The 27,787-nt window shown below is 51.3% G+C and overlaps 2 protein-coding genes across 2 annotated transcripts in view; both read left to right on the plus strand.

Moving 5' to 3' along the window:
* The first annotated feature begins 717 nt into the window (after positions 1-717).
* Positions 718-7,880, plus strand: LOC143824820 (claudin-16-like). The gene is made up of 6 exons (XM_077312554.1): positions 718-807; positions 1,874-2,000; positions 3,121-3,282; positions 3,838-3,902; positions 6,156-6,332; positions 7,611-7,880. Exons 1-6 carry the CDS (start codon positions 718-720, stop codon positions 7,878-7,880), a joined length of 891 nt encoding a protein of 296 aa, XP_077168669.1.
* ESPN (espin) overlaps positions 7,622-27,787 on the plus strand; it is a 71,846-nt gene continuing 51,680 nt past the window's right edge. Inside the window, exons 1-2 of the mRNA XM_077311886.1 lie at positions 7,622-8,191; positions 11,492-11,685. Of these exons, the coding sequence (XP_077168001.1) occupies positions 7,901-8,191; positions 11,492-11,685 (485 nt within the window). The 5' untranslated portion in view covers positions 7,622-7,900. The remainder of the gene's footprint in view (positions 8,192-11,491; positions 11,686-27,787) is intronic.

A 27,787-nucleotide genomic window follows, 5' to 3' on the forward strand; every position in this document is an offset into this window, starting at 1 on the left:
GTTTATATGTTCCCCTGGATTAATCAGGATCCGCCCCCTACAGCCCCAGCCTTGTGACATGTGACCACTTAATTCGGAAGCCAGTCCACAAAGCTGTCTAGTCCTGAGTCAGCCTTTTGGCTTGTCAGGGTCAGTACTGCCTACCTGGGCTGGCAGCAGTTCTCCACGTTCCCTACAACCGGACCTGTATGACTAGCAAGGCCAGGATCGAACCTGGCACCATCTGCCTGTAAAACAAAGGTGGTCATCCTCAGCCACAGCCCTTCCCCTGGGGTTTGCCTGCCCGCCAAGCAGATCGGTCCAATCACTGCAATTTCTTGCCGTCTTTCCTAGCAAATGCTCCTTGGAACTGCGTTCCGCTAGCAGGGCCTCTGGAACGTGAAATGAACCAAGCGGGGCTTGGAATTTCTTGCCTGCCTCATCCGTTCTGCCTGACATTTATGCTGGGGAAAGGGAGGGAGGGGTTCTGCACTGCCCTCTTAATCTCTGCCTCCCTTGTGTTTGCACTGAAACCATTAAAAGCCGGCATTGCACCCCTGCACACACACACAAGCCAGTCCCAATAGAAGCCCCAAGCAACCAGGTTTGGAAGGAGAGCCCTGGGGGTTGACCCAGCCAGGGCCACCCAATCCTTCCAAGCTTCCTGACCTGTGGAAGGCTGGAGAAGATCTGGTCTTTTGATGCTGCAGGGCCCATTGCTCCTTCGGAAGCTCTCCAATGGACAGTGCCAGGAGCCTGGTCTCGATCTGCTTCGGGGCCCTTTCCTTGGTCTGCATGGTTGGCTCTCTCTGCACCGATTGCTGGCAGGTAAGGAGAAGAGGCCGTCTTCCTGGAAAAGGGATGAGAGTGGCCAGGATGCAGGGAGAGGAGCTGGGGCTCAATGGGGAGAGCCTCTGCTTTGCATGCAGCAAGTCCCCGGTTCAATCCCCTGAGTCTCCAGTTAAAAGGGAGAAGTGGCAGGTGATGTGAAGGACCTCGGCCGGAGACCCTGGAGATGCTGGCCCAGTCCGAGTCGAGGATCCTGACCTCAATGGGTAGGATTCTGTATCTTGTTGTATTCATGTGGGAATGCTGATTCTGTGAACTTAGGCAGATGGTGAGTGGGTGGGCAGAAGGGATTGTGTTGGTGCTTGGCTCTCGTGGCCCTTTCTTACATGCCCAGGGCCAGTTTGGGATCGGGAGGTGAATTTCTTCCAGGCCAGACTGGCTGGGGATTCTGGTTTGGGCATGGAATTGGGGTCGCTGCATTCTGCAGGGGGCTGGACTGAATGGCCATGGAGGTCCCTTCCAACTGTATGATTCTACAAAATGGAGATTTCATGGATTGGAACATCCATGAAAAATAGGCTTTTGGTTCTTCTACAGAGGGAGAGGCGAGGATGCGGGTCAGTAGCAGAGTGTTTGTTGTTGTGTGCAGAACCCAGGCTCAATTCACACCACTGAAATAAGGATCATGGTGGGTGATGAGAAAACCTTTCTTGAAAACCTGGAGAGGGCCTGCCAGGCAGAGTAAACAATGCTGCCCTGAACAGAAGGAGGGCCTGCCTCAAAAGAAACCAGTTTTGTGTCTTCAAGGAGTTAAATCAAGCTGGGGAGGGGCTGGGGGAGTGGCCCTTCATACTGATGATGCTTGCTAGTCCCTTCCCTGAAGTGCTGTGATACAAAATGAGTCACAAAGTAGGCTGGCCTGAATATTCCCATCTTACAGCTAGGAAGACTGAGGCTTGATGATATGACATGACGTCGGCTCTCAGGGTGCTCAGAGCTGAGCTGAGAAGTCAGAACTCATGACAATGAAAGTGGCATCAAACCACTTTAGAGGTGCCATGTAGATGGGCTGCAGGTGACCTGGCTATTGGGATTCCTCTTTCAGGTCAACAGCAAAGGATCTGTGGTTCTCAGCATGCGTTGCCGAGGCCTGTGGGGAGAATGCGTTTGGGACAAATTTGTCAAGATCCGGACCTGTGATGTTTTCAGCTCTTACCTGAATCCACATCCTGGTAAATTCTGCAGCCTGTTTTTAAATCCTGTGCTCTCAAATGCAAGGGTTTCAGCCTGGCTGCCTTATAACTGGGCCTGTTCATGTGTTGCATCTTGTTTCAGTCAAGATAGACTGTGCTAGGAAGGGAGGTTCGAGAAGAAAAGCCAGATCTTCTTATACCAGGTGGCTGTTCACCACCATCAGGAACCCCCACGGGCCAATTGTCCTTCCGGTTCATACATCCATTTATGATTTCAGCCTTTTCCTTAAATTTTAATGTAGAAATATTTTAAAATATAGTTAAACAAGTCCTTCCATTTCATTCCTGCATTGTTCCAGGGGGTTGGCTTTGTTCTGCATTCCAGTTCCCCTGAATTCTATTTTGACAAAAATAATTTCTCGGGTGAATTGTTTCATTAGAGCCCGCTTGAAAAAATAACATAAAATACAGCTGGAGGGATGATCAGATAAGGACTTTCCCCCTTGTGTTTGATCCATGTGGTCTTGAAATAAATTGACATTGTGGCCCTAAATATAGTTATACCTTGGATGGGGAGGGATTTTGAGGGAATCTCTGCCAATCAAAACAGTTCCAGCATTGCTTCTGGGCTCTTGGAAATGTGTCTTGGTGTGGTGTCACTGGCACAAGCCAATCGGGACTGCTCACAATGAGCTTTTGCTGTAAAATTATAGAATCCCTCGGGAAACGTCTCTTTGCGCTCCCTCTTCTGCAGTGCACACTTGCAGTACCAAATCATTTCAGCAGGAGGACCCTAAGGCTGGGTGAAAACAGGTGCAGGATTAGGGCTGTCTGCATCTATACAGCCTAACTACGTTTCCTACCCCTGCCCTGTTCTCAGTTTGCAGTTTGCCACTGTGTCCCCCCTCCCCCCAAGCCCTACAATATAATAACTTTTTTGCAGCTCTGGAAATCAATCCCTTCACAGATAGATATGGTTTTCTTTCTCCCCCGGTTTATTTCACCGGTTTATTCCTCTGTTCTTGTGTTTCTTGGTGGGTGATTTTGCCACTTGGATTTTTTTAATTCCTTGGGGTGCTAAAATCCCCACGGGATATTCCTTCCCCACTGGCCTTCCAAGGTTTGCTCACTCGAGTTTGTCCTCTCCATATTTCCCCAGCTGCCATTGTCCTCACAAGAGCCTTCGTCATCACGTCTGCTGTGGCTGGGATCGGGGCCTTTCTCTGCCTCCTCTTGGGGTGCAGGCACTTCCGCTGCTGCCAAGAGCCCACGGCCAGACACCGGTGCCTCTGCTTCTCTGTGGGATTCTACCTTTTTTCAGGTTTGGCCCCAAAGGCTTGGTTTCATTCCATAGTTGCCATGGGAACACAAGGGAACCTCCATGTTCAAAGGCAGTAAACCTTTGATGACCAGTACTAGGGGGGCAACGTCAGGGGCAGGGCCTCAGCCTCTGTGTCCTGCGGGCAGAGAGTCGGCGTGACCATATCACTCAATAAACATTTAATTAAAAATAAATTAGATTCAATAACAGACAATCAACAGAAACGCCCCACCCAAAACAAAATTTACCCCAACAATAGTCTGTAGCTTCATCAATCCTGTACCCAATGTTCATTTCAGCTATTACCTTTCATCCGTTAATCATAATTCCAAGTCTCAAATGACAACACTAGTTCACATACCTTACGGTCTGAAAATGTCCTTAAGTCATTTGCCAAATCAACCCAAACGTTTAAACATTTATAAATATATTAAAAATTAATTGACTTCCACTCATTGGGAAAATCTTGCAGGGCCGCCAAGGAAGCCCAGGGTTAGATGAAACCCTGGTTCAGAAAGCCTGCAGGAATTCATGGTCTTCTTGCTTCCATTTTAGGCTTTACGTCCTCTGTTGGGGTCATCCGCTATGGAGTGTACGTGTTCTCACAGCATCAGTATGAGGTATCTTCTCTGCTTACAACTGTCTTTGTGCCTTTTTTGTGCATTTCATCCATTTTGTACTTCACCTATGAGGCAGGTGAAGACTTTTGAGGGGGGAACCAACCTGTCATCCATAATTTCTCAGGAGGAGAGCCAGCATGGTGTCAAGCTTTGGGGGTTAGACTAGGACCAGCGAGAGCCAGTTTTGGATCCTCATTTGTGCCATGGAAACTGACTGGCTTGACCCTGGGTTGGGCATACCCTTTCAGACTAACCTACACTACAGGGATGTTGTGAGGCTCAAACGGAGGAGATTGATGCAAGCCACATTGGAGCCCCGCTGGGTAAAATGACAGGTCATCTAGTCCAACCCCCTGCACTATGCTGGACACTCACAACCCTATCGCTCGTCCAGTGTAAGCTGCCACCTCCTTGAACCTTCACAGAATCAGCCTGTGAAGGTTGTTTGCCTAGAGATCAGTTGTAACAACAGGAGCTCTCTAGGCTCCACCAAGAGGTTGGCAGTCCTAAGGTATACCTTGCCCAGGAGCTGAGGCTTGAGGGAGGCAAGAAGACAACACGAGGCAGGATTCTTCCAATTTCCGAGAACTGTTCATGCTGGAGAGACCTTCTCTCTCTTTGTATTCTAGCAGGTTCACCTTCCATGCGAAAGAGAGAGAGGCTCCATCACAGTGCCGAATGAATGAGCCTGTGAGCAGACCTCTCCCCCCACCTCTTTTGATTACAGTTTCGTTGGGCTGAAACCGGATCGGGCCTAGAGAGGCCCCCCAGCTTGGCTTCCCTGGGCAACCCCCGGAACGGAAGAGTCAAGAGACGGGTGCCTACCTGCCACCTGCCTCCAGCCCTCCCTTCCTTGCTTGTTGGCTTCACTCCCTGCACAGCTGAGTGAGAGACAAAGAGGAGAAGGCGGTGACCCCGTATTGCAGTGGCCCGGGGTATACTGCAAGCTTTATCTTTTGTCCTCGCTCCCATGAAACCAGTTTGGCAGGTTTTTGAAGCACACAAAAAAATCCTGCGTGGCCTGTGTGACCAGAGAGGATGGCTGGATGGGCCAATGAATGCACAGCCCAGAATCAAGGATACATCGCTAGAATCTCTCTCCTCCTTCCCCCTGGGCAAGTAATTTCATTAATGTAACCAGTGTTCTTCCACATCCCTCAGAGTTTTCACCTCAGGGGGAACTCTTAAGGGCCATTCCGCACCGGGATCCATGTAGCAAATTGTTTGCTGGCCTCCCTGTGAATTTCAGTCTAGGGGAAACGTTGCTGAAAATCTCACAGTTTTCCATGAGAGGTTGAGAGAGCACAGATCTTGGTTGTGCAATACAGTCTGTAAGCCCCTACCGTCATTTCAGTAGTCCTGCCCCAGGATCCTGTGGTCCTCCAGATACCCATGGACTACAATTTCCATGAGCCCCTGCCAGCGTTTGCTGGCAGGGGCTCATGGGAACTGTAGTCCACGAACATCTGGAGGACCACAGGTTGACTACCCCTGGACCAATGCATGACTAGATCCAGTGGGTTTAAAATGAAACTGACCAATAGTGAAGCCTGGTGGGAAGATCTCTTGTGTGGCTTTTGTATATAAATTTGGATCAGTTGGAGGTTTCTTTGGACCAATTTTGGTTCTTGTACAATCCTGCTGGAGTCACAATAAAGAGCTGGGATGAACTTCCAGTGTCCTGGTCTCTGAACCCAGGGATCTAACACCTACAGCCTCAGTTTGCCTTGGGGCCGTACAGGGAAGGAAGAAAGGGTTTAACCCTTCACCACCTTCTTGGTTTTGTGGTTTGAAATGTGGCTCCCTGCTCTGTTATTAGCAGTTAAACAGAAAACCATGTGGGTTTGAAGGACACACCTTTTCTCCTTTAAGGGTTCAAACGTCTCTTCCCTGAACTGCCCTAAGGTAAACTGAGGCTGCACAAGGTTGCAGGTTGCATTTTACAGAAGGACTGCAAAGGTAAAGGAAGAGCAGGAGGTCTCCTAGTATCATATTTTAGCATGCTTATCATAGTAGGCTTCTAGCTCCTGCAAGATCTCAATTGCAAGAATCCCTATACAGTGGAATAAATTGCAAGGGGGGAATTAATCTATAAAGCTACTCTTTTTGGTCTGGCCCCACTTTCTCTGCAACTTCCCTTCCTTGCTTGCGGGCTCCTCAGCTCCGTTGCTTGCCTCCTAATTTCCAAAAGTTCCCTGTAGTTGTCGGATTCTCCTCTGTGTCCAACCAGCTCTCTCCTGCTTTACCTCCCAGGTGTCCCTGAGAATTCCTGGATTTCCGAGCTTTGAATACGGCTACTCCCTGTGGATGGCTGTAGCAGGTAACCTAGCAGCTCTCCTTGCTGCTTTCACCACATACTGGGATGCCCGGCTCCTGAAGACCCCCAGCACAAGCCCAGCCAAGGAGCATGCTGGGAACAGCACTGGAGCAGTGCACACTTATGTGTAAACATGCTTGCATTCTGGAAGTGGCAGGATTAATGCAGCATGGTTAGGTGGCTGTTTATGAGTTTCACATGAGTTTTATGAGAAATCCATCAGGTTTCAGACTAAATTTATTTGGATTCTACAATGAAATGGGCTCAGCAGAATTTTTTAAGGCTTCTTTTAGGGTTCTCGGCTGGGGAGGGGCTGGCAGAGAACCTGCTTGGTAGGCAGAAGGCCCCAGGTTCAATCCCTGGCATTTTCATTTAAAGGATCACAGAGTTGGAAGGGACCTTACAGGTCATCTAGTCCAACCCCAGGATAAGACTGAGTAGATGAGACTGACTTTGATGCCCCAATGGGCTGATTCAGTCCATTCTTGTGCGTGTTCCTTTAAAAGAGGCTGACCTGGACAGCAGCATCCTGTCCCTTTAAGAGAGGCTTACTGTAAATAGCCAGCGGAAGCTTTTCATGGCTGGAGGTAAACAACATCCCCAGCCGATCAACATCCCATTAAATCTCTATTAAAAGAACAGTGTGTTTGTGTGTTTGTGTGTGTGTGTTTTGGCTAGGCCAGTTGACAACCCCCACCAGTGGTCGCTTCACTTGGGTGGCTGGAATCTGTCAAGATGACATGGCACACAAAAAGATTTTCTGCGCAATCCTAGCCGGAGTTACCTCCTTCTAAGTCAATCGAGGCCAATGGGCATAACTCTGTTAGGATCGCACTGCTGGAAGGGCATCTAAAGCAGGGGTAGTCAACCTGTGGTCCTCCAGATGTCCATGGACTACAATTCCCATGAGCCCCTGCCAGCATTTGCTGGCAGGGGCTCATGGGAATTGTAGTCCATGGACATCTGGAGGACCACAGGTTGACTACCCCTGATCTAAAGGACCAATTTCTCAGCCTCAGCCTTTGCCCGAGAGATCCGGGTAGAATTCTGAGTGGACCTCTTTAGAATGACCGCTTTGCTGTGGGCTTCTCTGCCTGTTGCAAAACAGGAACACAACCTTGAACACCGGCAAAAACCTTTCCTCTTGTCTTGATCTGTGGCAGCCGAATGGTTATTAGGCAAACCCTCCGCCCACGCCCAGGAGCTGCAATCCGACTGTGCATTGAGAAAAACTGAACTCTCATTCAAGTCCGGGAGTTGGAAACCCGACGGCGTCCGGTCCGTCCTGCGGTTAACCCCTTCCTGCCCACAGATGAGGGGGTGGAAAAGGGGAGGGGCCTGCGAGCGCGGGGCGGAGCCAGCCGGCCGCCCAGGACTTGTCGCCGGTCCAGGAGCCGAGCAGGCAGGCAGGCAGGCAGACGGCGGGAGGAGGAGCCGGGGCTGCATTGAGAGACGGAGCGAAGAGCCCGGCCGCCGTCGGGAGCTACCTCGGACGGGGACCCCGCGAGCTGGGAGGAGCCGTCGAAAGGTCGAGGGCGGCCGGGTTGGACGGGGCGTCCCCCTCCCCGGTCCTCTGCGCGGCCGAAGCGGATCGGGCGCCCCGAGGTGCCCTCGCAGCCCACGGCAGGGCGACGCACCCCATGGCCGTCGGCGGCTGGTGAAGGCGGCTCGGGAGGCGGCCATGGCCCTGGAGCGGGCTCTGCAGGCCGCCCGCCAGGGGGACGTGGACACGCTGAAGGCGCTGCAAGGCGACGGCCAGCCGGCCTCGCTGCGGGACCCGCTGGGCGCCTCGACGGCTCACCACGCCGCCCGCGCCGGCAAGCTCAACTGCCTGCGCTACTTGGTGGAGGAGGCCGGGCTGGCGGGCAACGGACGGGCCCGCAACGGGGCCACGCCGGCCCACGACGCCGCCGCCACCGGCAACCTGGCCTGTCTGCAGTGGCTGCTCAGCCAGGGGGGCTGCCGCGTCCAGGTAGGCGCCGCCGTCGGGGGGAAGCGCCGCGCCGCCTCCGAGGCGTTCGAGAAGCGGGTCGAGGCTGCTGGAGACGGGACGGGGGGGCTTGTCGATGGGACCGGCCGTCGCTGAAAGGGAAGCGCACTTCTGAGCGCGCACAGAGTCCGTTCCCCTCTGCGCCGCTTTCTCCGGCAGACGCGGTGTTTGGATGCCGTCCGGTCCGCTTCCACCTGAGCTGTCAATCGCTGGAACAGCAAACCGGGGCGATTGTGGCGGGAGTTCCTAAGAGCATGCACAGAGGGCCCGTCTTTGCCAGGGGGAGAAGCTCCCTACTAATACAGGGGACTGGATTAATTGGGCAAGTCCGGTGATTTCCGGTTCCCCCCCCCCAATTCCCGGGTTGGATCTTGTGCATAGACTCTTTGTCCCCATAGAAGCCCTTTGGGGACGCGTCTGGATCCAGCACTATAGTTTGGGAAACAAATGCCTTTGACCAGTTGCATTATCTTGGGGGTCAACACACCTTGGATAGATTCAGCTGACCTACCCATGTGGTTCTGAGGTTCTGTAGCCTTATAGATGGGCTACTGTAACACGTTTTACAGTAAACTTGGCTTTCCCTCCTATTCCCCCAATACTGAGATGGATGTAGATATGTCTGCTCTGGACTGGGAAATACCTAGTAATTTTGGGGGTAGAGAAAGGGGATGCTGGCAGGGGCTCATGGGAATTGTAGTTCATGGCCATCTGGAGGACCACTGGCTGACTAGCCCTGGTCTCTAGCAGTCTATGGTGGGGACCTCCCCTTCATTGGCGATCTTCAAGCAGCAGCTGGACAGATCCTTCTCATGGATGCTGTAGGCTGATCCTGCATTGAGCAGGGGGTGGGACTAGATGGCCTCTCTGGCCTCTTCCAACTCTGTGGTTCTATGGTAACCCTTGCTGGGTCCAAGCCTCAGTGGCCACTCTGTTATCAAGGGTTGGCAGGTGTGAATGTGTTTATTTCATTGATTTATTTTTAGATTTGCTTAAGATACCAGCCTCAAAATCACTTTAAAATTAGCCCATTTGGTTTAGGTTAAAAGCTGCATCAAAGTCGTCCCTTTAGCTCCAATGGGAGAGGGAGGAACAGCAGATAGCGCATTGTTGACTGTGGTTAAAATGGCAAATGTTTTGATAGTAATTTAGAGCTGTTAAATGCTTTCTATAGGCCTATTATGCATGGCCACTGAAACGGCAGCATGGAGAACGAGGAGGAGGAAGAAGTGAAGCAAATCGATTATGCACGGGACGGAACGCAACGGCGGCAAAACCCAGAGTATCCGATTATGCATGCGAATACTCTGGAGCCACTTCTGGTTGCACCCTGGTCCTGGGAAGCTCCACTTTCTTCCGCATCTCGCTAATGTGGCTTTTTCGGCGGCATACATTGACTGTGCACCCGGTTGCTGCCTGCAGCATGCATAATTGGTGATTTTAGCCGCTGCCATTCCACCCCGAATGCAGACTTTCCACTCCGTGCATAATGGGCTATAGAGAGGCCAACAGAATCAGAGTCCAGTAGGACCTTTAAGACCAACAAAGATTTATTCAGGGCGTGAGCTTTCGAGTGCAAGCACCCTTCCTCAGTCACTCGAAAGCTCACACCCTGAATCAATCTTTGTTGGTCTTAAAGGTGCCACTGGACTCTGATTCTATGGTGCTACTTCAGACCAACACGGCTGCCCATTTGAATCCGTAGAGAGACCAAACGTTGTCAGGGAGGATTTTAGGCCTCAACCATAGGCCTGGCAGAGCAGCTCTGCTTTACAGGCCTGTGGAATGGCTTAATGTCCTGCAGGGAGAGCGTTCTATCAGTTGGGCTGGAAAAGCCCTGGTTCTGATTGAAGCCAACTCGATTTCTCTGAGCAAATTCTGTGTTCTGGATCTTAAACTTCTTGGAATCTGTCTTGGAGTTTGTTCTAAAACAGCCGCAAGAGTTTCCCATTTGTTTATGAGCAGGGTTCAGGGTGCTGTGGCTTGCTTTTAAGCCTCTTCAAGACTGGGGACCTGCATATCTGAAGGAACATCTCTCCCTGTGCAACCCTGTGCACCGGTTACCCTCCGTGGTTACCTTCCATGGACCTGGGGGTGGTGTTCCGGCGTGGTTAGCGTGCCTAGGAAAGGGGGCAGAGCCTGGATGCCTACTCCAGCCTCAGATCGCCTCCTTTCTCCCCGCCCCCCCCATCCAATCCTTCTCTGGCATGGCAGGGAGGCGTGGCCATCTAACGTCACTTCCGGACCGGTTCCAGGGTTCCTTGAAGCCTGAAAAATGTATCAGGGGCTCCTCCAAGGCCAAAAGGCTGGAAAAGGCTGCCCTAGAGTGTCACCCCAAATCAGCTGTGACTGGTTGACACTTTGCACCACCGCATATACATATGCATTGGGTGTGCACACACTAGATTGTGTCCCCTTTTCCTCACCCCGGCAGGGTTGGGGTGCAAGGAGGCCATCACAGCAAAGAGAGACCTGGTTCTTGCTGAGGGAGTCTGCCCTCCGTTCCCTCCTCACTCGTGCAATATATGGTGTGCTTTGGTTCAGATGAGAAATTAAGGTTGCAAGAAAGGATTCTTAGAATCATAGTTGGAAGGGGCCAGGAAGGCCATCAACCCCCCCCTGCTCAGTGCAGGATCAGCCTAAAGCAGGGATAGTGAAACTGTGGCCCTCCAGATGTCCATGGACTACAATTCCCATGAGCCCCTGCCAGCTGGCAGGGGCTCATAGGAATTGTAGTCCATGGACATCTGGAAGGCCACAGTTTGACTACCCCTGGCCTAAAGCGCCCTTGATAAATAGTGTCCAGCTGCTGCTTAAAGACCACCAGTGAGGGGAAGGGAGGAATAAGCCTCAGGTGAGCTTGGCAGGGGCATTGCTGGTTAGAGCAACAATGCAGAAGCAGCCCTTCTGCTGATTGACAAAGGGGTTTTATTTTAATTGGTTTGCTTTAACAAAATCCATACCCCGCCTTTCTACCCCCGTAAGCTCAACCAAAGCAGTTAACTAATTCAAACATCCATAATAAAATCATTCAAACAGACAAACAAAACCCCCACAGCATCGAAACCATTAAAACCAGAAGTAAAATGTGTACAGAAACGCAAAAACAATTAAACACCGGGCAGAAAGAAGGCCCGGCGTTTTAAGTAAACATAATTTCTGGGCCGCTGATATAGGGGGAGCTTTTCTTCCCGCCGATGAGCAGCATTCCACAAAGCGACCCGTCCCCTGCCCCTTGGAGAAGCCTGACACATATCTGGATTGTGTTTTGCCCCCCCACAGGACACGGACAATTCCGGTGCCACAGTCCTGCACCTGGCGGCTCGGTTTGGCCACCACGAAGTGATCGACTGGCTCCTGCGCTTCGGGGGCAGCGACCCGCTGGCAGCCACAGACACGGGGGCCCTGCCCATTCACTACGCCGCGGCCAAAGGTGATTTCCCGTCCTTGCGACTCCTCATCGGGCACTGCCCCAGGTAAGAGACAAGAAACCACTTTGCCCTGGGGGGGGGGGCAGCTGGCACGTTGTCTGCCGGGGTGTTGCTTGGAGCCCGTCAAAGCGGTTGCAGGGCCCTTTGGGTTCCGCTACACGGCCACGGACGGACGGATGCGCAAAGTTTTGACGTGCCGGAAAATGCTCGTCTCTCCTCTGCTGCTCTGTGAATGCCCCTTTTGACGTGATAGTTGATGTTGAAAAAGAGGAGCCAGATATTCTGTATGTTTGGCTGCAGAATTGAATGGAGGGTCCCCGTGGGATTGAGAACAGATCCGTCTCTACTGCTTTGCACAGCGAGAAAAAGGAAGTCTTCTACATGCAGGCTCCAAACTGTCCTGTTGGTGGGACCCAATCAGTGCTTCCTTGCCAGGTTCCTTTCTCCTCTTCTTGTGCATACTCTTGGTGAAGGTTGGCTCCTATTTACAAGGCACTTACTGGATGCTGAAAGTGTTTGACTCGACCAGGGCCTGTTTTTTGAAACATTAAAGGCCTCAAATAGTTTTACCTGGCCTTCTGGTCCACAGAATTGACTACCAGTCCATAGCGTCCTGAATAGTCCTTTTCATATAAAGGACCCCACTGGCTATAACAATTATGGAATTTATTGTATATTTTACATAGGCTGGTTTTATTGGATGCCTGACCACTGATAAAGGCGGTAACGCCGAAATGCGTCTGGTCAGAGAAGGCATTTGTGTGCTTGCATGTATTGATTTTATTGAAGTTATGCTACAAGCCTTGGGCGTTTAACTTGATTAAAAAATACCGGCATTATATTTTTATAATTTTGCTTCACTCTGTATAGGCGCCCGCTCATTTCCCTGATGTTGGTCTTTTTGGGTCCTTGAGGGTGCAAACAATGCAAACAATTGCAAGCATAGCAAACAAGGCAAGAAGGAAACATAAACAGTCCAAACGGAATATCTACAATTTGGAGATAATTTAAATTTCTCAGTGTACGGCATGACACGTTCGTCATGGGGGGACTTGTCACACTGTACACTGAGGAATTAAAACAACCTGTCTACAAACCGGATGTAAATAAGAACCCCCCTCCCCTTTCTCAGCTGCTTCCACGGCAAGCTCATGAGATCCCTTCGCTTGTGCGGGCTTTATCCTGCCCAAGTGTTTGCAGGATGCCGTCCCATCTTCATCTGGCAGTGAGGACAAAACACTCATCCGGCAGATTTGTTCTTGTCTTGTCAAAAAGCCGGGCCTTTCACATGGAGTGGCAGCTTTATCGTGGCGGGAAGTCAAGCACCTTCGTTCTGTTATTATTATTTTTTTTTTTAACGCTCGGCTAACAAAGCGAGTTTTAAAACTTGATGGAAATATAGCTTGCCGTTACACAGGCCGCTGCTGGGGATTTGCCCGCTGCGCTTTTGGACAGGGGCGATAACACAGCGGCCTTTGTTCCAGCCGGAGGTTATGCAAATGGATTAAGCTTGTCTGCAAGGAAGGGTGGGGGTGGGACGGGACTGGGGCTGTTCAGATGTGTGGAAGGGGCACCTTTTCATGTTCAGGAGGTGCAGGAGGAGTGGGAGCATGTGCCACCCGAGGCACAATTTCAGCGTACTGTGGGGTGGTGTTTTGTGGTGCCGAGGGTGGGAGCTGGGGGGGCATATTTTGAAGTGCGCGCCGACATGCTGTTCTTATCCTGCCCTGTATGTTGTGAAATTTAAAGCGTTTGATTTTGGCTATGGCGGTGATTCCTACCTTGCATGCAAGGAATAAATACTTGTAGTCCATGGACATCTGGAGGGCCACAGTTTGACTATCCCTGCTTTAGGCTGATCCTGCACTGAGCAGGGAGTTGGACTAGATGGCCTTGATGGCCCCTTCCAACTATGATGCTGAGAATCCTTTCTTGCAACCTTAATTTCTCACCTAGACCCACCTAGACCCACAAGGACTTAACAGGGCCACTTCAATTCCCCCTGTATCCCTCGGTCTCCCCCTCCCCACTGCCTCCCCACTGCCTCTCGTCTCCTCCTGGCAGCCACTTTATCATGTCCCCTTTCCTTGCTTCCTTCTTTCCTTCCTACTCACCAATTCAATCTTTCTTTTCTCTGTCCTACCTCAGTTTTCGGCTGCTGTTCAGCTTAGCTCAGTCATAGCCACTGCTGCAATGGGCGGAGTTGTGCCGTTTGCGTGGGAGCCAGTTGTTGGTCCTTGCTGCTTGCTGCTGGGCCTGGCCCCAGTGAATCTTTCCTTCAGGGCAGGAGGGAAGAGAGCAGGAGTGAATCGGGAGGCCGAAATAGCCCTGGAAAGAGCTCTGTTATTACTGTAAATCCATGTTACTAATATAAATCAAGGCTTGAAGACTGACAATATTGTTGTGGTTGCCTAGCAACCTCCACTGGCCACTGAGATCTCAGAGAGCATCGGTTTCTTAAGGGTGCAGGTGCTGCTTCCATTGTTTTCCTTGTTTACTGCCTTGCCCCTGCTGTGTTTATATTTCAGATTTTTCTGCAAATCTAGGGCTTTTGTCAGGTGTTTCAAAAGATCTTGTCTGTCTGTGGCTCCAGACACTGAAATTAGGTATCCACAGAAGAGTCCAATTTGGGAATTACATATATTGATGGTGAAGTATTCTTAGGGTTTTATCCCAACCTTCCTCCAAGGAGCTGAGGGCTGTGTACATGGCTCTTCCTCCCTATCCCCATCACCTCTGTGAGGACTGAGATGGGACAGCTGACCAAAGATCTGGCCGCAGCGCTGTATTAAATAAATTTGATTTGATTAGACTGACCGTTGGTCTGTCAGCACCAGTACTGTCCACTCCTACCAGTCCCAGCTCTCCATGATTTTGGGTAGAGGCCTTTCCCCAGTTGTCCTGTAACTGGAGGTGCCAGGGATTGAACCCGCAACCTCCTGCCTGCAAAGCAGAGACTCTACCACTGAGCTACAGCCTTCCCTTTACTCTGTGCCTTTCTGCAGTACAAACTCCCATTGGGCCTCAGCCAAGGGTGGGCAAGTCTGTTGCATCTCAGCATTGTCAATGGGTTATTCCAGCACTTAGCAGAAGCTGCTGCCCTCCGAAGAGGAGGCCTATTGAGCCTCTGCCTGAGTCCCTGATCTGGAAGCCAATTTTTAGTGCATGGGTCCACTTGGCAATCTGTGTATAAGGAGGCCATCTCAGCGCTGCAGGGTAGGCTAGACTGTGTGATCCCTGAGCAGAACTACCAGGGAAGGAGCCCTGCAGCCCCAGAGAGAACAGTATGTTTAAAGTAGGATGTTTTGCTGCTCCCAATTATCCAGATGCCAGCTGGCACATTCTTTGCGGCGTGAGAGGTGCCATCTTTGCTTGGGATCAGGTTCCCTTTTCACCTCGCGGTTTTAAATGAGAGACTCCAGTCACGCCCCCGAAACTTGGCTGACACCTTTTCCTTGGGGCGCCCACCCATCGTCTCCGGCTTTGCGATCCTGATGGTAATGTCTGCGCGGTCAAAACCAGTTCACGGCACTGTTTGGAGTGTGGTCTTCTTGGCTGTGCATCCCAGTCCCATGGCACCATGGGCGGATCGGATGGAATCAACCCGGTTTGGAGTCAGTATTATACTGTTGTTTGCACTGCTTTCAGTTAGGTGCAAGAAGCCCTCACTCAGACTTTCCCTGATGGGCTGGAAGTTCAGGACACCCCTGGTCAGGGGCCTACTGTTAGGACCTTCTTATCTAAGACAGGTTTGGCAATCTTCTGAGGCTCGAACCTTTTTGGTACCCTGACCTGGCTAGCACAGGCATGCTTGACCTGACTTCGGATAAAATGACTTCATGCGCCCGAGGGAATAGAAAACACGTGCAAGAAGGACCCCGGATTTTGCACTGGTTTCTTTGTCAAGTGGCAAACCCATTAATGGAGCGGTTAACCTAATCGGAAACTGTGCAAAAGGCCAGTTCAAAGGGGTCCCCATCTGTTTCTCTTTGCTGCGAAGCTGGCCAAACTCTCCTTTCCCCCCCTCTCTGATTCTTCTCTGTCCTTGGCTTTGTTTCTGGGATGAGGGCAAGTCCCAGGGACGGCTGTAAGCCTCACCCTTGAGACTAGTCATCAGTCTGCCCCAGGGGCTAAACAGCCACCAAGCCGGGGGCAAAACCCATCGCTGGCTCTTCTCCAGATGAGCCCGTGTTCCTTTGGGGCTGCCCGTTTGGATCACTCTGCTACAGTTTGATGCGGTCAGCTGTTAGTTGAGGAGTCCCATGTCTGGCTGACCGGCTGATGCAAAAAGCATGGCAGCATGACAGCAGGCCGGCCGGAGGCTGTGGAGTTCTACTTTGCAGATTAAAGGGCTTTTAATCTCATTTTCCGTGATGGGGCTGCATGAGTGACCTATAAATACCCTGGGAAGAAGGGAGGCTGCCTGGTAATTCGTCACCAGCTCACACTTCAACTCTTTTAACAAGGGTGGCGTTTGGCAACTGGATAAACTGAGAACTGGGTGCAGGTGATCTGCAAGGTGCAGTGGTTGGTGTAGCGGTTAAGAGTGACGGCTTCTAATCTGGCAAGCCAACTTTGATTCCCTGCTGTTCCACGTGCAGCCGGGTGACCTTGAGCTAGTCACAGTCCTGTTAGAGCTGTTCTCACAGAGCAGGAACGCCAGGGCTCTCTCAGCCTCACCTCCTTCACGGGGTGCCTGTTGTGGGGAGAGGAAAGGCGAACGTAAGCCGCTTTGAGACTCCTTCTGGTAGAGAGAAGTGGGGGTATAAAAGCCTTCTTCTTCTTCCCTGCACGTCACGTCCTTTTTAGAATGACAATGTTTTCCCAAGGAAGCGGTGCTTTGAAGCCTGCTGAAATTCTGCAAACTACGGACGGAATCAGACGTTGAGTTCTCTTGTGCTTCACTGCAGAAAGACCACGGTTGCCCTCTCTGCAAACCGCCGAAGATCTCTTGACTTCGTTGCCTCCTCAGTTGGTCTTTTCCTGTGTTAGAGAGCTTAAAAGAAATCTGCAGGAGAGCTGGGCAGAGATGGCCTGTGGCTGTTTCCCCTCCCCTGTGATTCCTCACAAGCTTGCGTCTCTTTGCTTTTAGGGAGGCAAAGGGAGAAAAGTGCTTGGCCTGGGAGAAGGAGCAGCCAGGGGCTCAATGGGGGCAGTCAGGCTGCCCTGTCTGCAGTTACTCACTTCTCCCATTCAGCTGCCTTCACAAACTTCACGTTTTGGTCACATACTTTCTGCATTCCTTCAGGGCCTGTCTCCGCCCCTTTCTAAGGGGGGTTATAATAGTTCTCAAGAGGTTGAAGTATGCAGGCCTGGGATGCATTCCCCCTCCCTTCCTGTGTTTCTCCAAGACCAGGATGTCCCTGGTGAAGAAGAAGAAGAAGAAGAGTTGGTTCTTATTGTTGGAATACACAATGTCTGGTGTACACAGAGAAGAAGAGAAGAAGAGAAGAAGGGGGCAGCAAGAAGACTGTTAGATAGGTCAGAGCAGGGGTAGTCAAACTGCGACCCTAGAGATGTCCATGGACTACAATTCCCAGGAGCCCCTGCCAGCATTCGCTGGCAGGGGCTCCTGGGAATTGTAGTCCATGGACATCTGGAGGGCCGCAGTTTGACTACCCCTGGGTCCGAGAGTTCAGGACTCTTCTATCTGTTAAGTGTGCTTTCTTGTCTGTCCCTAGATTGCTACTCTTAGGGCGACATCCTCCTCCTCCTTCTCGGAAGCTTCTCCCCTCTCTCTATGACTTATTTACCCTTCTAACATTTATATAGCAGAGCCTCTTGTGGCACAGGGTGGTAAGGCAGCTTAAATGCTGTCTGAAGCTCTGACCATGGGGCTGGGAGTTCGATCCCAGCAGCCGGCTCAAGGTTGACTCAGCCTTCCATCCTTCCGAGGTCGGTGAAATGAGCACCCAGCTTGCTGGGGGGTAAACGGTAATGACTGGGGAAGGCACTGGCAAACCACCCCGTATTGAGTCTGCCATGAAAACGCTAGAGGGCGTCACCCCAAGGGTCAGACATGACCCGGTGCTTGCACCGGGGATACCTTTACCTTTAACACTTATATGCTGATTTCTCTACCAGAAGGAATCTCAAAGCGGCTGACAATCGCCTTCCCTTTCTTCTCACCCAGTGGCCTTCGTGGCTGAATGGGGACTCGAACCCAGGTCTCTCAAGCCGGCCCTTCTAACCGCCACACTCGCAGGGCCTCTCCGAGCAGACAGGGGACTTTGCACGGTTTCTGCAAGTTCGGCTTTGTGCAAATTCTGCTTCTTACCAACTGCAAAAGGGCCTGGCTCTCCCACTATGGGCTCCTAGCTTTAAATAGGTTTTCCTTAGCCCCGGATTAGCCCCAGCAGACCTTCCTTGCCTTAATGCCGTTCTCTCGGGGCTCGCTTTTAGCGGGATCGCCTGCCCTCCTTAGTTTAGCAGCAGCATCAATTATTCACTGCCGAGGGAGAACTCTGTGTCCGCAGCACCTCCCCGCAAACGGCTGACGCCGGGGGCTCTATTACCTTGCAACCCGACCCGCAGGTGCCGACAGCTCCCCTCCGTATAACGGCTCCCGGCGCACCATTCCTGAAATGGAATTTGTGGCGGTCTCGGAAGTCAGGAAAGGAGGCCGCTGTGCCCGTTTTTCCTTTCCGGTTGGAACGGGTTTGGCTCCAAGGAGGAGAAGGATTGAAGAAAAGTGGAAGTCCGTTTTTGCCGCTGGGTGGAAAGAGCACGCGAAGGGCATTTCTGAGTTTGCCGACAGCTGAAAAGGAGCTCCAAGTTAATGCCGTTAAATTTGGCAATAGCATCGGGTTGTCTCTGTGTGTGTAGAGTGCCGTCAGGTTGCAGCCAGATTGTGGTGATGCCAGCAAGGGCCTTTCAAGGCAAGGGATAAGCAGAGGAGGTTGGCTGTTGACTTCCTCTGCGGAATCTTCCTTGGTGGTCTTCCTTCCAAGATGTATGGTGATCCCAGCAAGGGCCTTTCTAGGCTAGTGAGATACAGAGGTGGCTGGCTGTTGCCTTCCTCTGCAGAGTCTTCCTTGGTGGTCTTCTTTCCAAGATGTATGGTGATCCCAGCAGGGGCCTTTCTAGGCTAGTGAGATACAGAGGTGGCTGGCCGTTGCCTTCCTCTGCAGAGTCTTCCTTAGTGGTCTTCTTTCCAAGATGTATGGTGATCCCAGCAAGGGCCTTTCTAGGCTAGTGAGATACAGAGGTGGCTGGCCGTTGCCTTCCTCTGCAGAGTCTTCCTTGGTGGTCTTCTTTCCAAGATGTATGGTGATCCCAGCAGGGGCCTTTCTAGGCTAGTGAGATACAGAGGTGGCTGGCCGTTGCCTTCCTCTGCAGAGTCTTCCTTGGATGATTTAATGTTCGAAACAATTTCAAAACGGACCCCCAGGTATCGTCCGTTTTCGATATCTTCATCAGTGAATTCTCAACATAAACGTATAATATAATATATATATTATATAACATAAATCTATCCCCCTTCTACAGGTTAATTCATTGTAAAGATCAAAATTACAAAAATAAAAATGGAAGCACCTCATATTTAGAATTCACCGATGAAGATAATCGAAAACGGACTAAAGCTGGGAATCCGTTTTGAAATTGTTCCGAACATTAAATCACTTTGCCATCGCCAGCTTGACACGTTTTTCTTCTACCAGGTTAACCCATTGCCAGCGTGGCGTAGTGGTTCCTTGGCGGAAAAAGCAAGTGGGCCAGGAAGGAGGCAGAGTCATGGGTCACCTTTCCCTGCCTTTGCAAAAGCAATCGTGACACTGTCAAAAATTATTTCTCTTCTCCCATTCCTTGAGGATGCGGCTAATCCTTGTCAATTCCCCAGGCTCTTCCAGGCCGGCTGCTGAGCTGGCGGACAACTAGGTCAGTTTTCCTGCTTTTTAAAATTGTTCTTAATTAAGGGTGGCAGCTTTGGGGCCAGGCGGGGTCTCCTGGAGCTTGAGAGGGCCGGCTTTCCCCTTGCCACGGGGCTTGTGACGCGCGATTCCGTGGGAATGGTGCACAAGCCCCGTCTGATAGGACAAGCCTTAGGTGAGTGTCTTTAAAAACAACAACAACGAAATCACTTATTTCAATGGGAAACAGCTGCAGTATGGCAGGGACTCCCAGACTGCATGCAAGGACAAATGCGCCCTGGAAAATTAAGCCAAAATCTTGACTCAATGCAGGTATCGTTTCTTGAGAACGTGCCCTCTGGTGGCCACCTCTGGTATTCCCTGTGCCCAGGAGGAATCGGGACACACAAAACAAATGACATTTCTCCAATACGAAAGCCTGTGATTTGTTAGCTTAGCCAAAAGCCCAAACATATAAGACAAGAACTGGCCAGTGGAAGATGGCAAGGAGGCACCAGGAACAGGGAGGACTAGAAATTCGACATTGATGGTACAGACAAACAGCAGGTTCAAGTATCAGCTTGGCGTGGTGATCAGAGTGTTGAGCCCCAGGTGCGAATCTCCACTCTGCTGTGGAAGCCGACTGGGTGCTGCTGAGTCAGTCACTCTCTCCTCGCCTACCTCGCAAGGTTGTTGTGAGGGTAAAATGAAGGGCAGGAGAGCAACCCCTGGGGGAAGGGCGGGGGAGCCAGCTTGGTGTAGTGGTTAGGAGTGTGGATTTATAATCTGGCGAGCCGGGTTTGAATCCCCGCTCCCCCACATGCAGCCAGCTGGGTGACCTCGGGCTCTCCACAGCACTGATAAAGCTGTTCTGACTAAGCAGGAATATCAGGGCTCTCTCAGCCTCCCTCACAGGGGGTCTGTTGTGTGGAGAGGAAAGGGAAGGCGACCGTAAGTCCCTTTGAGCCTCCTTCGGGTAGAGAAAAGCAGCATATAAGAGCCAATTCTCCTTCCTCCTTCTCTAATGTCAATCAAGAAAAAAGAAAGTTCAGCTGAGAGCAGGTCCATGACAGGTGCAGGTTTTGCAGCCCCAGCATCCCTGTACACCAGGGGTAGTCAAACTGCGGCCCTCCAGATGTCCATGGACTACAATTCCCAGGAGCCCCCTGCCAGCATTTGCTGGCAGGGGGCTCCTGGGAATTGTAGTCCATGGACATCTGGAGGGCCGCAGTTTGACTACCCCTGCTGTACACCATGGACCACTTCCTGCCCAGTAGGAAGAGCGCCAAAGGCTCACCCTGGAGCCAAACTAGATCAGAAGGGCGTTGCCACTGGCCCTGCTAGGGTGGCCGCCACCAGGGTTTTGCTGCCCCGGGGAGCGAAAGGACGTTCTCGGGACGGCTCTTCGTCCTGCAGCCGGCTAATCGCGTCCCTAATCGGCAGGCTTTTAAACCTGATCAGTGCCAGCCTTCAATCTGCAGGCTTTGTCTTCTTAATTCTTAATCAGCTTGGCTGGTGTCGATCCGATCCGATCGATGGGGAAACGGAGGGCTGGTTGCCCATGGTCCTTGCCACAACTAGTGTACCATTAATCCTTCTGCCAGAAGGGAAGTGCCAATGAGATTCAAAGGCTGCAGAGGACATCTAAAACATAGAGTCTAAGGCACAGAGCGCCAGTGCGGTGCAGAGGTTGAGGGCAACGTGAGAGGATCCATCCTCATTCACTGGGTGACCGTGGGCCAGTCTCAGTTCTCGTAGGGCTCTTCTCACAGAGCAGTTCTGTCTGAGCTCTCTCGGCTCCACCGACCTCACAGGGTGCCTGTTGTGGGGAGAAGAACGGGATGGGTGTTTGTAAGCCACTTGGGGGCTCCTTCAAGTGGTGAATTGAGGGGTATTTAAAAAAGCAGCTCTTCTTTGCCTTCTGGCAGTTCCCTCCCAAAACTTCGTAAAACCAGATGTTAGGGGGGGCTAGAGGACACCTCTTCTAGCATAACGCAGGGTTGTTTTCAGCAGAGCTGAGACAGCTGTTTTGCAAAAAAAACCCCAATGTGTTTTGCCCCCCCCCCTCTAAAATGTAGAGAAAGTAATTTCGGATGGGGGTTAGAGGGCTGGTGGATTAGCACCAGGGGATCTCCTGCCCAGCCATGAGTGTCCAAAATGGGACTCCAAGGTGCCGGCAGGCCTCTCTCTGCAGGACACCTTCCCAGCCTTAACAAAGCCTTTGGCAGCCCAGACACCCCCCATTGTGTGCCTTGAGTTCAATGTCCGACTTTATCATGGCCTGTCCTTATGAGCTTGCAGTGCCTTCACGGCCCCCGTGAGGTTATCTGGGCCTCGGCACAATAGAGCAGGTCGGGAGCACTTGATTTACTGCCCTGCCTCCGTTGGAGCACGGACACCCAGCTGTCAATCCGCTTGAGGCTTTGGTTTGTGAATCGCGGAGATAGGGCTTATCAGAGCTGCCGCAGCTCTGAGGAGGGGCCGGGCTGCTGAGGGTGCTCTGAAATGCTGGTGGATGCATCCTGGATGTGTCTGTGTGAAGGGGAGCAAAGGGACCCTTGGTCCTGCCGGTCCGGCTTTGCACTACATCCCTTTACGCACAGAAGCAAACTCAGCCAGGGCCCTGGATCAGGGCCTCTTTGGCCTATTATGCACGGCTGCTGAAACAGCGGCATGGAGAACGCAGACGAGGAAGAAGCGAAGCAAACCGCTTACGCACGGGACGGAACGCAACAGCAGCAAAACCCAGAGTATCCGATTATGCACGCGGGTACTCCAGAGTCACTTCTGGTTGTGTCCTGGTCCCGGGAAGCTCCACTTTCTTCCGCATCTCGCTAATGCGGCTTTTTCGGTGACATACGTTGACTCTGCGCCTGGTTGCCGCCTGCAGCGTGCATAATTGGTGATTTTAGCCACCGCCATTCCACCCTGAATGCGGACCTTCCACTCCATGCATGATGGGCCTTTGGGGGTGGCACCAGCTTCCCAAGGCCATGGCTCCAACCCTCCTGATTGTTCAGGCCAGCATTTCCCGAATTAAAGTCAGAGGTATAGATTTCTAACTTGGGCTTCCCCTTGCCCTCTTACTCCCTGAACCAATTAACCCAGTTTGCCTTCTGGAATTTGCCCAGATGGGCCACGTTTTGTCAGAGCCCAGGAATGCATCTCTCCCTACCCCCCTCCCAGCCTCAACATCTGCTGGCCAACGGCTTGCAAGAGGCCAGATGGCCAAGCCCTTTAACCAACGTCCCATATACCGGAAGCCCCCCAAACCACTTGCCCCATTACAGAGGATTGAAACCTGCAGGAGGAGATTATCGGGTGGGAGATGCCGAAATGCCCAAGGGTGGGTTTACAATGTGGGTCCATTGCCCTGATTAGCAGATAATAGGCCTTGGCCAGATTGTCTTTAATGAAACAGATTTTAGGAATTATTAAAGCGAAGAAGCGCAGCTGGTCAAACCCTTCTGTCTACGGATGTTTTTCCCCCCCGAACAGACCTGTGGCTGCAGGGTGGGGGTTGGGGCAGAAGGTCCCCGATCCAGTCCTCGGCGTCTCGAGGAGGAGGCCTGTGCTTGAAATCCTCACAACCCAGCCGAGGAGACAGACCTGACAAGGGTGGTGGTCACATGTGACCTAGTGTGGTATAGCCCTCATTTGCAAGCAAACTGACTTGTCCTCACAGGAAAAATCTGATTGCAAATTATTGCTATTGTGCAGTGATGGTGTCATATCCCGCGTTGTAGGGATGCATCTTAGGTGGGGCTGTACTTGGGCTAACTATGAGATGGGGACGGATGTTCACAGGATCTAGGAAACCCAGGGGTTTCCGTAAGTTGTCTGCAATTTGAAGCCGCTGTCTACCATCGTGGATCTCAATTCCATGTGGGCTTGGCAGTAGAGCATCCTCTTGTCCCGTCCTTGCTTTTGTTCAGAGGCCTCCCCAGGTGTGGCCTTCGATAACGACAAATGAATTGTAGGTGGATCGAGATGGGCCAACAAGTCAGTCCAAGAATCCGAAAGAGGGAGCAGGGTCCCGCAAAAGAGATTTCGGAGGGACCCTTGCTGTGATTTTCAGGTCAGCGTTTGGGGCACCTTTAAGGCCAACAAGGTTTTATTCAAGGGGTCAACTTTCGTGTGCAGGCATAATTCTTCAGATGCAGAGGAATTGAAGTTCCTCAGCCGTGACATATAGAAAAGGGGTGGAAGTTGCCCTGAGTAATTGTGCAGTTATAGCTGAGATAAGATTAAGGCGATAGATAAGATCTATGAATGGCAATAAATTAGCATGCAGATACAAGAACTAAGGAACTGGTGAGAAGGAAGTGTTGAATCCAGCGGCACCTCCAAGACCAATAAAATTCAGTTTTCAATATAAGCGAGGACTGAGAGACTTAGTGTGGGAAAATAAAAACTCCTTCAGATACATTGAAACAGATTTCCTCAAATGTTGCATGTAGGGGTGTGTGCCTCTCTCTCTCTGTGTGGGGATTAGTTTCCAGGAAGGACTCATTGGAGTCAAGATGCATAAGTAACTGAGCAATAACTAGAGCTAAGACATATTGGGCAAGACCTGTGAATAGTAGCAAATTGGCATGCAACGGTGAAGGGAAACAGCCAATTACTGTACAGTGCAATGTAATGCAGATGTTTTGACAGGTTTGCGGAATATGTAATGGCTGAAGGAATTCTGTTTCTCTGTACCTGCGGGAGTGTGCGTGCACACAAAATGCCTTGAATAAAACTTGGGTTGCTCCTGAAGGTGCTCCTGGACTCAAACTTGGAGCTGCTGCTCTAGAGTAACATGGTTACCCACCTGAAGGAGTTCTGGATGCTAGCCAACCCTATATCCCCCTCGATTGTCATGCTTTATCTAGAACTCATTTCTTGCAGCATGTGGATGCTCCTGACACGGATGGTCAGCCATCGATTGGTTACTGCTCAGCCAGGCAGGGAGATCGGCCTCTCGATCCTGGATTCGTTTTTCCCTTCAACTTGGATATACAGATTCCGATTGCGTGGTTGGTTGCCAGTGTCGGGAGGCACTCTGCCCATGCTTATAGGTGCTGTTATAGGAGCCAGTTTGGCGTAGTGGTTAGGAGTGCGGATTTCTAATCTGACATGCCAGGTTTGATTCTGCGCTCCCCCACATGCAGCCAGCTGGGTGACCTTGGGCTCGCCATGGCATTGATAGAGCTGTTCTGACCGAGCAGTGATATCAGGGCTCTCTCAGCCTCCCCTCCCTCACAGGGTGTCTGTTGTGGGGAGAGGAAAGGGAAGGCGACTAAGCCGCTTTGAGCCTCCTTTGGGTAGGGAAAAGCAGCATATAAGAACCAGCTCTTCTTCTTCTTCTTCTTCTTCTTCTTCTTCTTCTTCTTCTTCTTCTTCTTCTTCTTCTTCTTCTTCTTCTTCTTCTTCTTCTTCTTCTTCTTCTTCTTCTTCTTCTTCTTCTTCTTATTATTATTATTATTATTATTATTATTATTATCATTATCATTATCATTATTATTTTCTTCTTCTGTTGTGTCCCAGTGCATTTAAGACTATGCATTTGCTGGGAGCAATACATGGAGGACAAAATCTCTTCCACTGTCCCCTTCACATTGATCTGAGATCTGAATTTTTGCAAAGTTCTCTGGTGGAGCACAATAGACCGACGGATGTCGATAAAATTCACTTGCTTTTATCGGATCCTGACCCTCACATCGCTCACAGGGTATCCCTTTTTGCAGTGGCTGCAAAGAAAACGAAGGCGAGACTTGTGACTAACGATTTGATGGATAACTTAATTCGTGTGAATTTAAAGCCTTTGGACTGTGCTGGGATTTTTGTATATATTGTGCATTTCTTGTGTAATGTTTGTAATGGCCCAAGGCGATAAGCAATAAAATGAATCAGTGGTCGGCTATAGATGCTGTTGGTTAGTTTGCTTCTTTCCAGGCTAAACGCCTGCATTTAGGAAACCAGCTTGGCCCAGATCAGGGGATGAAGAGGCAGCTGGCAGGGATGGAACTCCAGCCCTTCCCCGTTGCAAACCCTTTGCTAAGTTGTTTCTCTGTAAGCCATGAGGACTAGGAACTTGTTTTCCAGAGGTGCTGGAACCTTGAAGAGTCCAAACTCCAGGGGACAGCCGGTGCTTGCATAGTACGCCCTACCCTGCCCCCACTTATGGTTCGGTCGGTCCCCATCTGTCCGATCACATGGTTTGAATCCTACACCCACGCACCCTGCCGCAGCATGTATACCCTGAGGGAGGAGCGGCTTTCAGCACACAAAGCAATAGACAGAGGCCACCTGCTCTGATGCTCTGTTTTCAGATCCATTTGTCTTCATCCAAGGGGGTCCTTTTCTTTCGAAGGTGGCCGGCTCTGTTGAAAGCCCGCCTGGCGCACCTGCTGGCCAAAGACAGAGACCTTGGTCTTGTTTCCCAGCAATCCTGACATCCGAGTCCCCGGGGGGCAGGTGGCCGGAAGCCAGGTGCCGCTTGCCCCGACTTCTGTCGCTCTACCAAGGTGGTGGGGAGCACCTGGCATTGCTCTGAAAGGCCTTGGAGCCAAAAGGCTATTGTGAAAGACCACGTGTGGCTCCCTGTTCCATCCCAGAGGTGCAGCACTCGGTGGCCGATCCACTAGCCCACTGCTCCACCCGTCTCCATAGCTGATTGCAGGTCCCTCTGCCGGTTTATTAAATGCATTTATACTCTGTGGAGACCCAAGGCAGCTTGCATCCTCCTCTCCTCTCCTCTCCTCTCCTCTCCTCTCCTCTCCTCTCCTCTCCTCTCCTCTCCTCTCCTCTCCTCTCCTCTCCTCTCCTCTCCTCTCCTCTCCTCTCCTCTCCTCTCCTCCGTTTTATCCTCACAACAACCCGGTGAGGTAGGCTAGGCTGAGAGTTTTGCTTTATTTGGAATGAAAGAAGAATCTCACACAAGGTCACCCAACAGCCTTCCATAGCATGAATGGGGGTCCGACACTCTTAACCGCTCCACCCACCACACTGGCTCTTTTCCAGTGGCTGGAAGCGTGGGGGGGGGAGCCTGGCTAGGAAGGCTAATGGCTTGATTGGTGTCATACTGGAAAAGTCAAGGCGGTCCATAGAGCAGCCAGTGCTGGACTGTCTGCCCCATCAGAACCAACCGTAAGGACTAAATTGAGGAAACCTGCTTTCTTCAACTGTTAGGCACAGTGGTTTTTTAAAATCCTGCAGCCCCCTTGGACTTTTTGGCATGCCTTGAATGGTACCGCTTGAAATTGCTTCCCAAAGAGTCTGCCTTGTAGGGCGCCCCCCCCCCCCGTTTCATATCATGTGGACTAAAGAGATTCAGAACCCCTGCTTTAACCATTACACTGCTCTGCCTGTCTCCCAATCAGGCTCCCGCTACAGATACCCTGTTGCGATCACTAAGAATAGGCAAGAACCGATTTGCCCTTGTTAAAAATAAATGCGAAGTCATGAGCGCATGCAAATGTCAGAGGCGGTTGCTTGAGTCCACAACGCCGCCTTTGATTTGCTGGGGGAGTTTTAATTACATTTTCATGCATTTGCATACGGAGGAAGGAACGCCCGTCTATCGCTCCGCTGCCGTTAGCCAAGGGCCACGCTGATCGATAAAATACCATCCGATGCAGCCTCTGAATTTCGGTGTAAGTGCAGGGATGGTAGACGGTGCTGCTCTAATTCTACTCCTGTGTGTGTGTGTGTATATATATTATAAAGTTGGAAGCCAGTTATAGCGAGAAGGGCGTGTTCTTAGAGGTGCCTCGAGCTGGACTATTGTGTATCCTAAAGATGATCAGGAACACAAGATGCCCATTATCTTTGGGAGGCCAGGCTCCAGGGAGCTTAGCGGCCAGAGCAAATTTTGCATCCCCCGTGTGCCATACCTAAATCATGGCTTCTTGGTCTGCTAGCATCACTAGCGAGACATTGGTCCTTAGGATGTTTGTCTAAAGAGCGGGGAAATAGTCTTCCTCTCTGGATCGGCAGCAGCACTGGTTGGCCTCAGTGGAAGACCCTGTAATGTTTTCCAGGCAAGAGACGCTCAGAGGCGATTGGCCATTGCCTGCCTCTCTGTCACAACCCTGGACTTTCCTGGTGGTCTCCCACCCAAATACCTATCAGGGATGATCCTGCTTAGCTTCTGAGATCAGGCAAGACTGAGCTATCCTGGGCTATCCAGGTCTAGTAGAAACTCTTTTGATCTACCACAAACACTAGGCAGGGGCAACTCCAGGGCCTGTTCTGCACACACAGGATAATGCACTTTCAATGCACTTTAGAAGTAGATTTTCCTGTTCCGC

The sequence above is a fragment of the Paroedura picta genome, chromosome 15 (assembly GCF_049243985.1).
Source record: "Paroedura picta isolate Pp20150507F chromosome 15, Ppicta_v3.0, whole genome shotgun sequence".
In the NCBI taxonomy this organism is placed as follows: Eukaryota; Metazoa; Chordata; class Lepidosauria; order Squamata; family Gekkonidae; genus Paroedura; species Paroedura picta.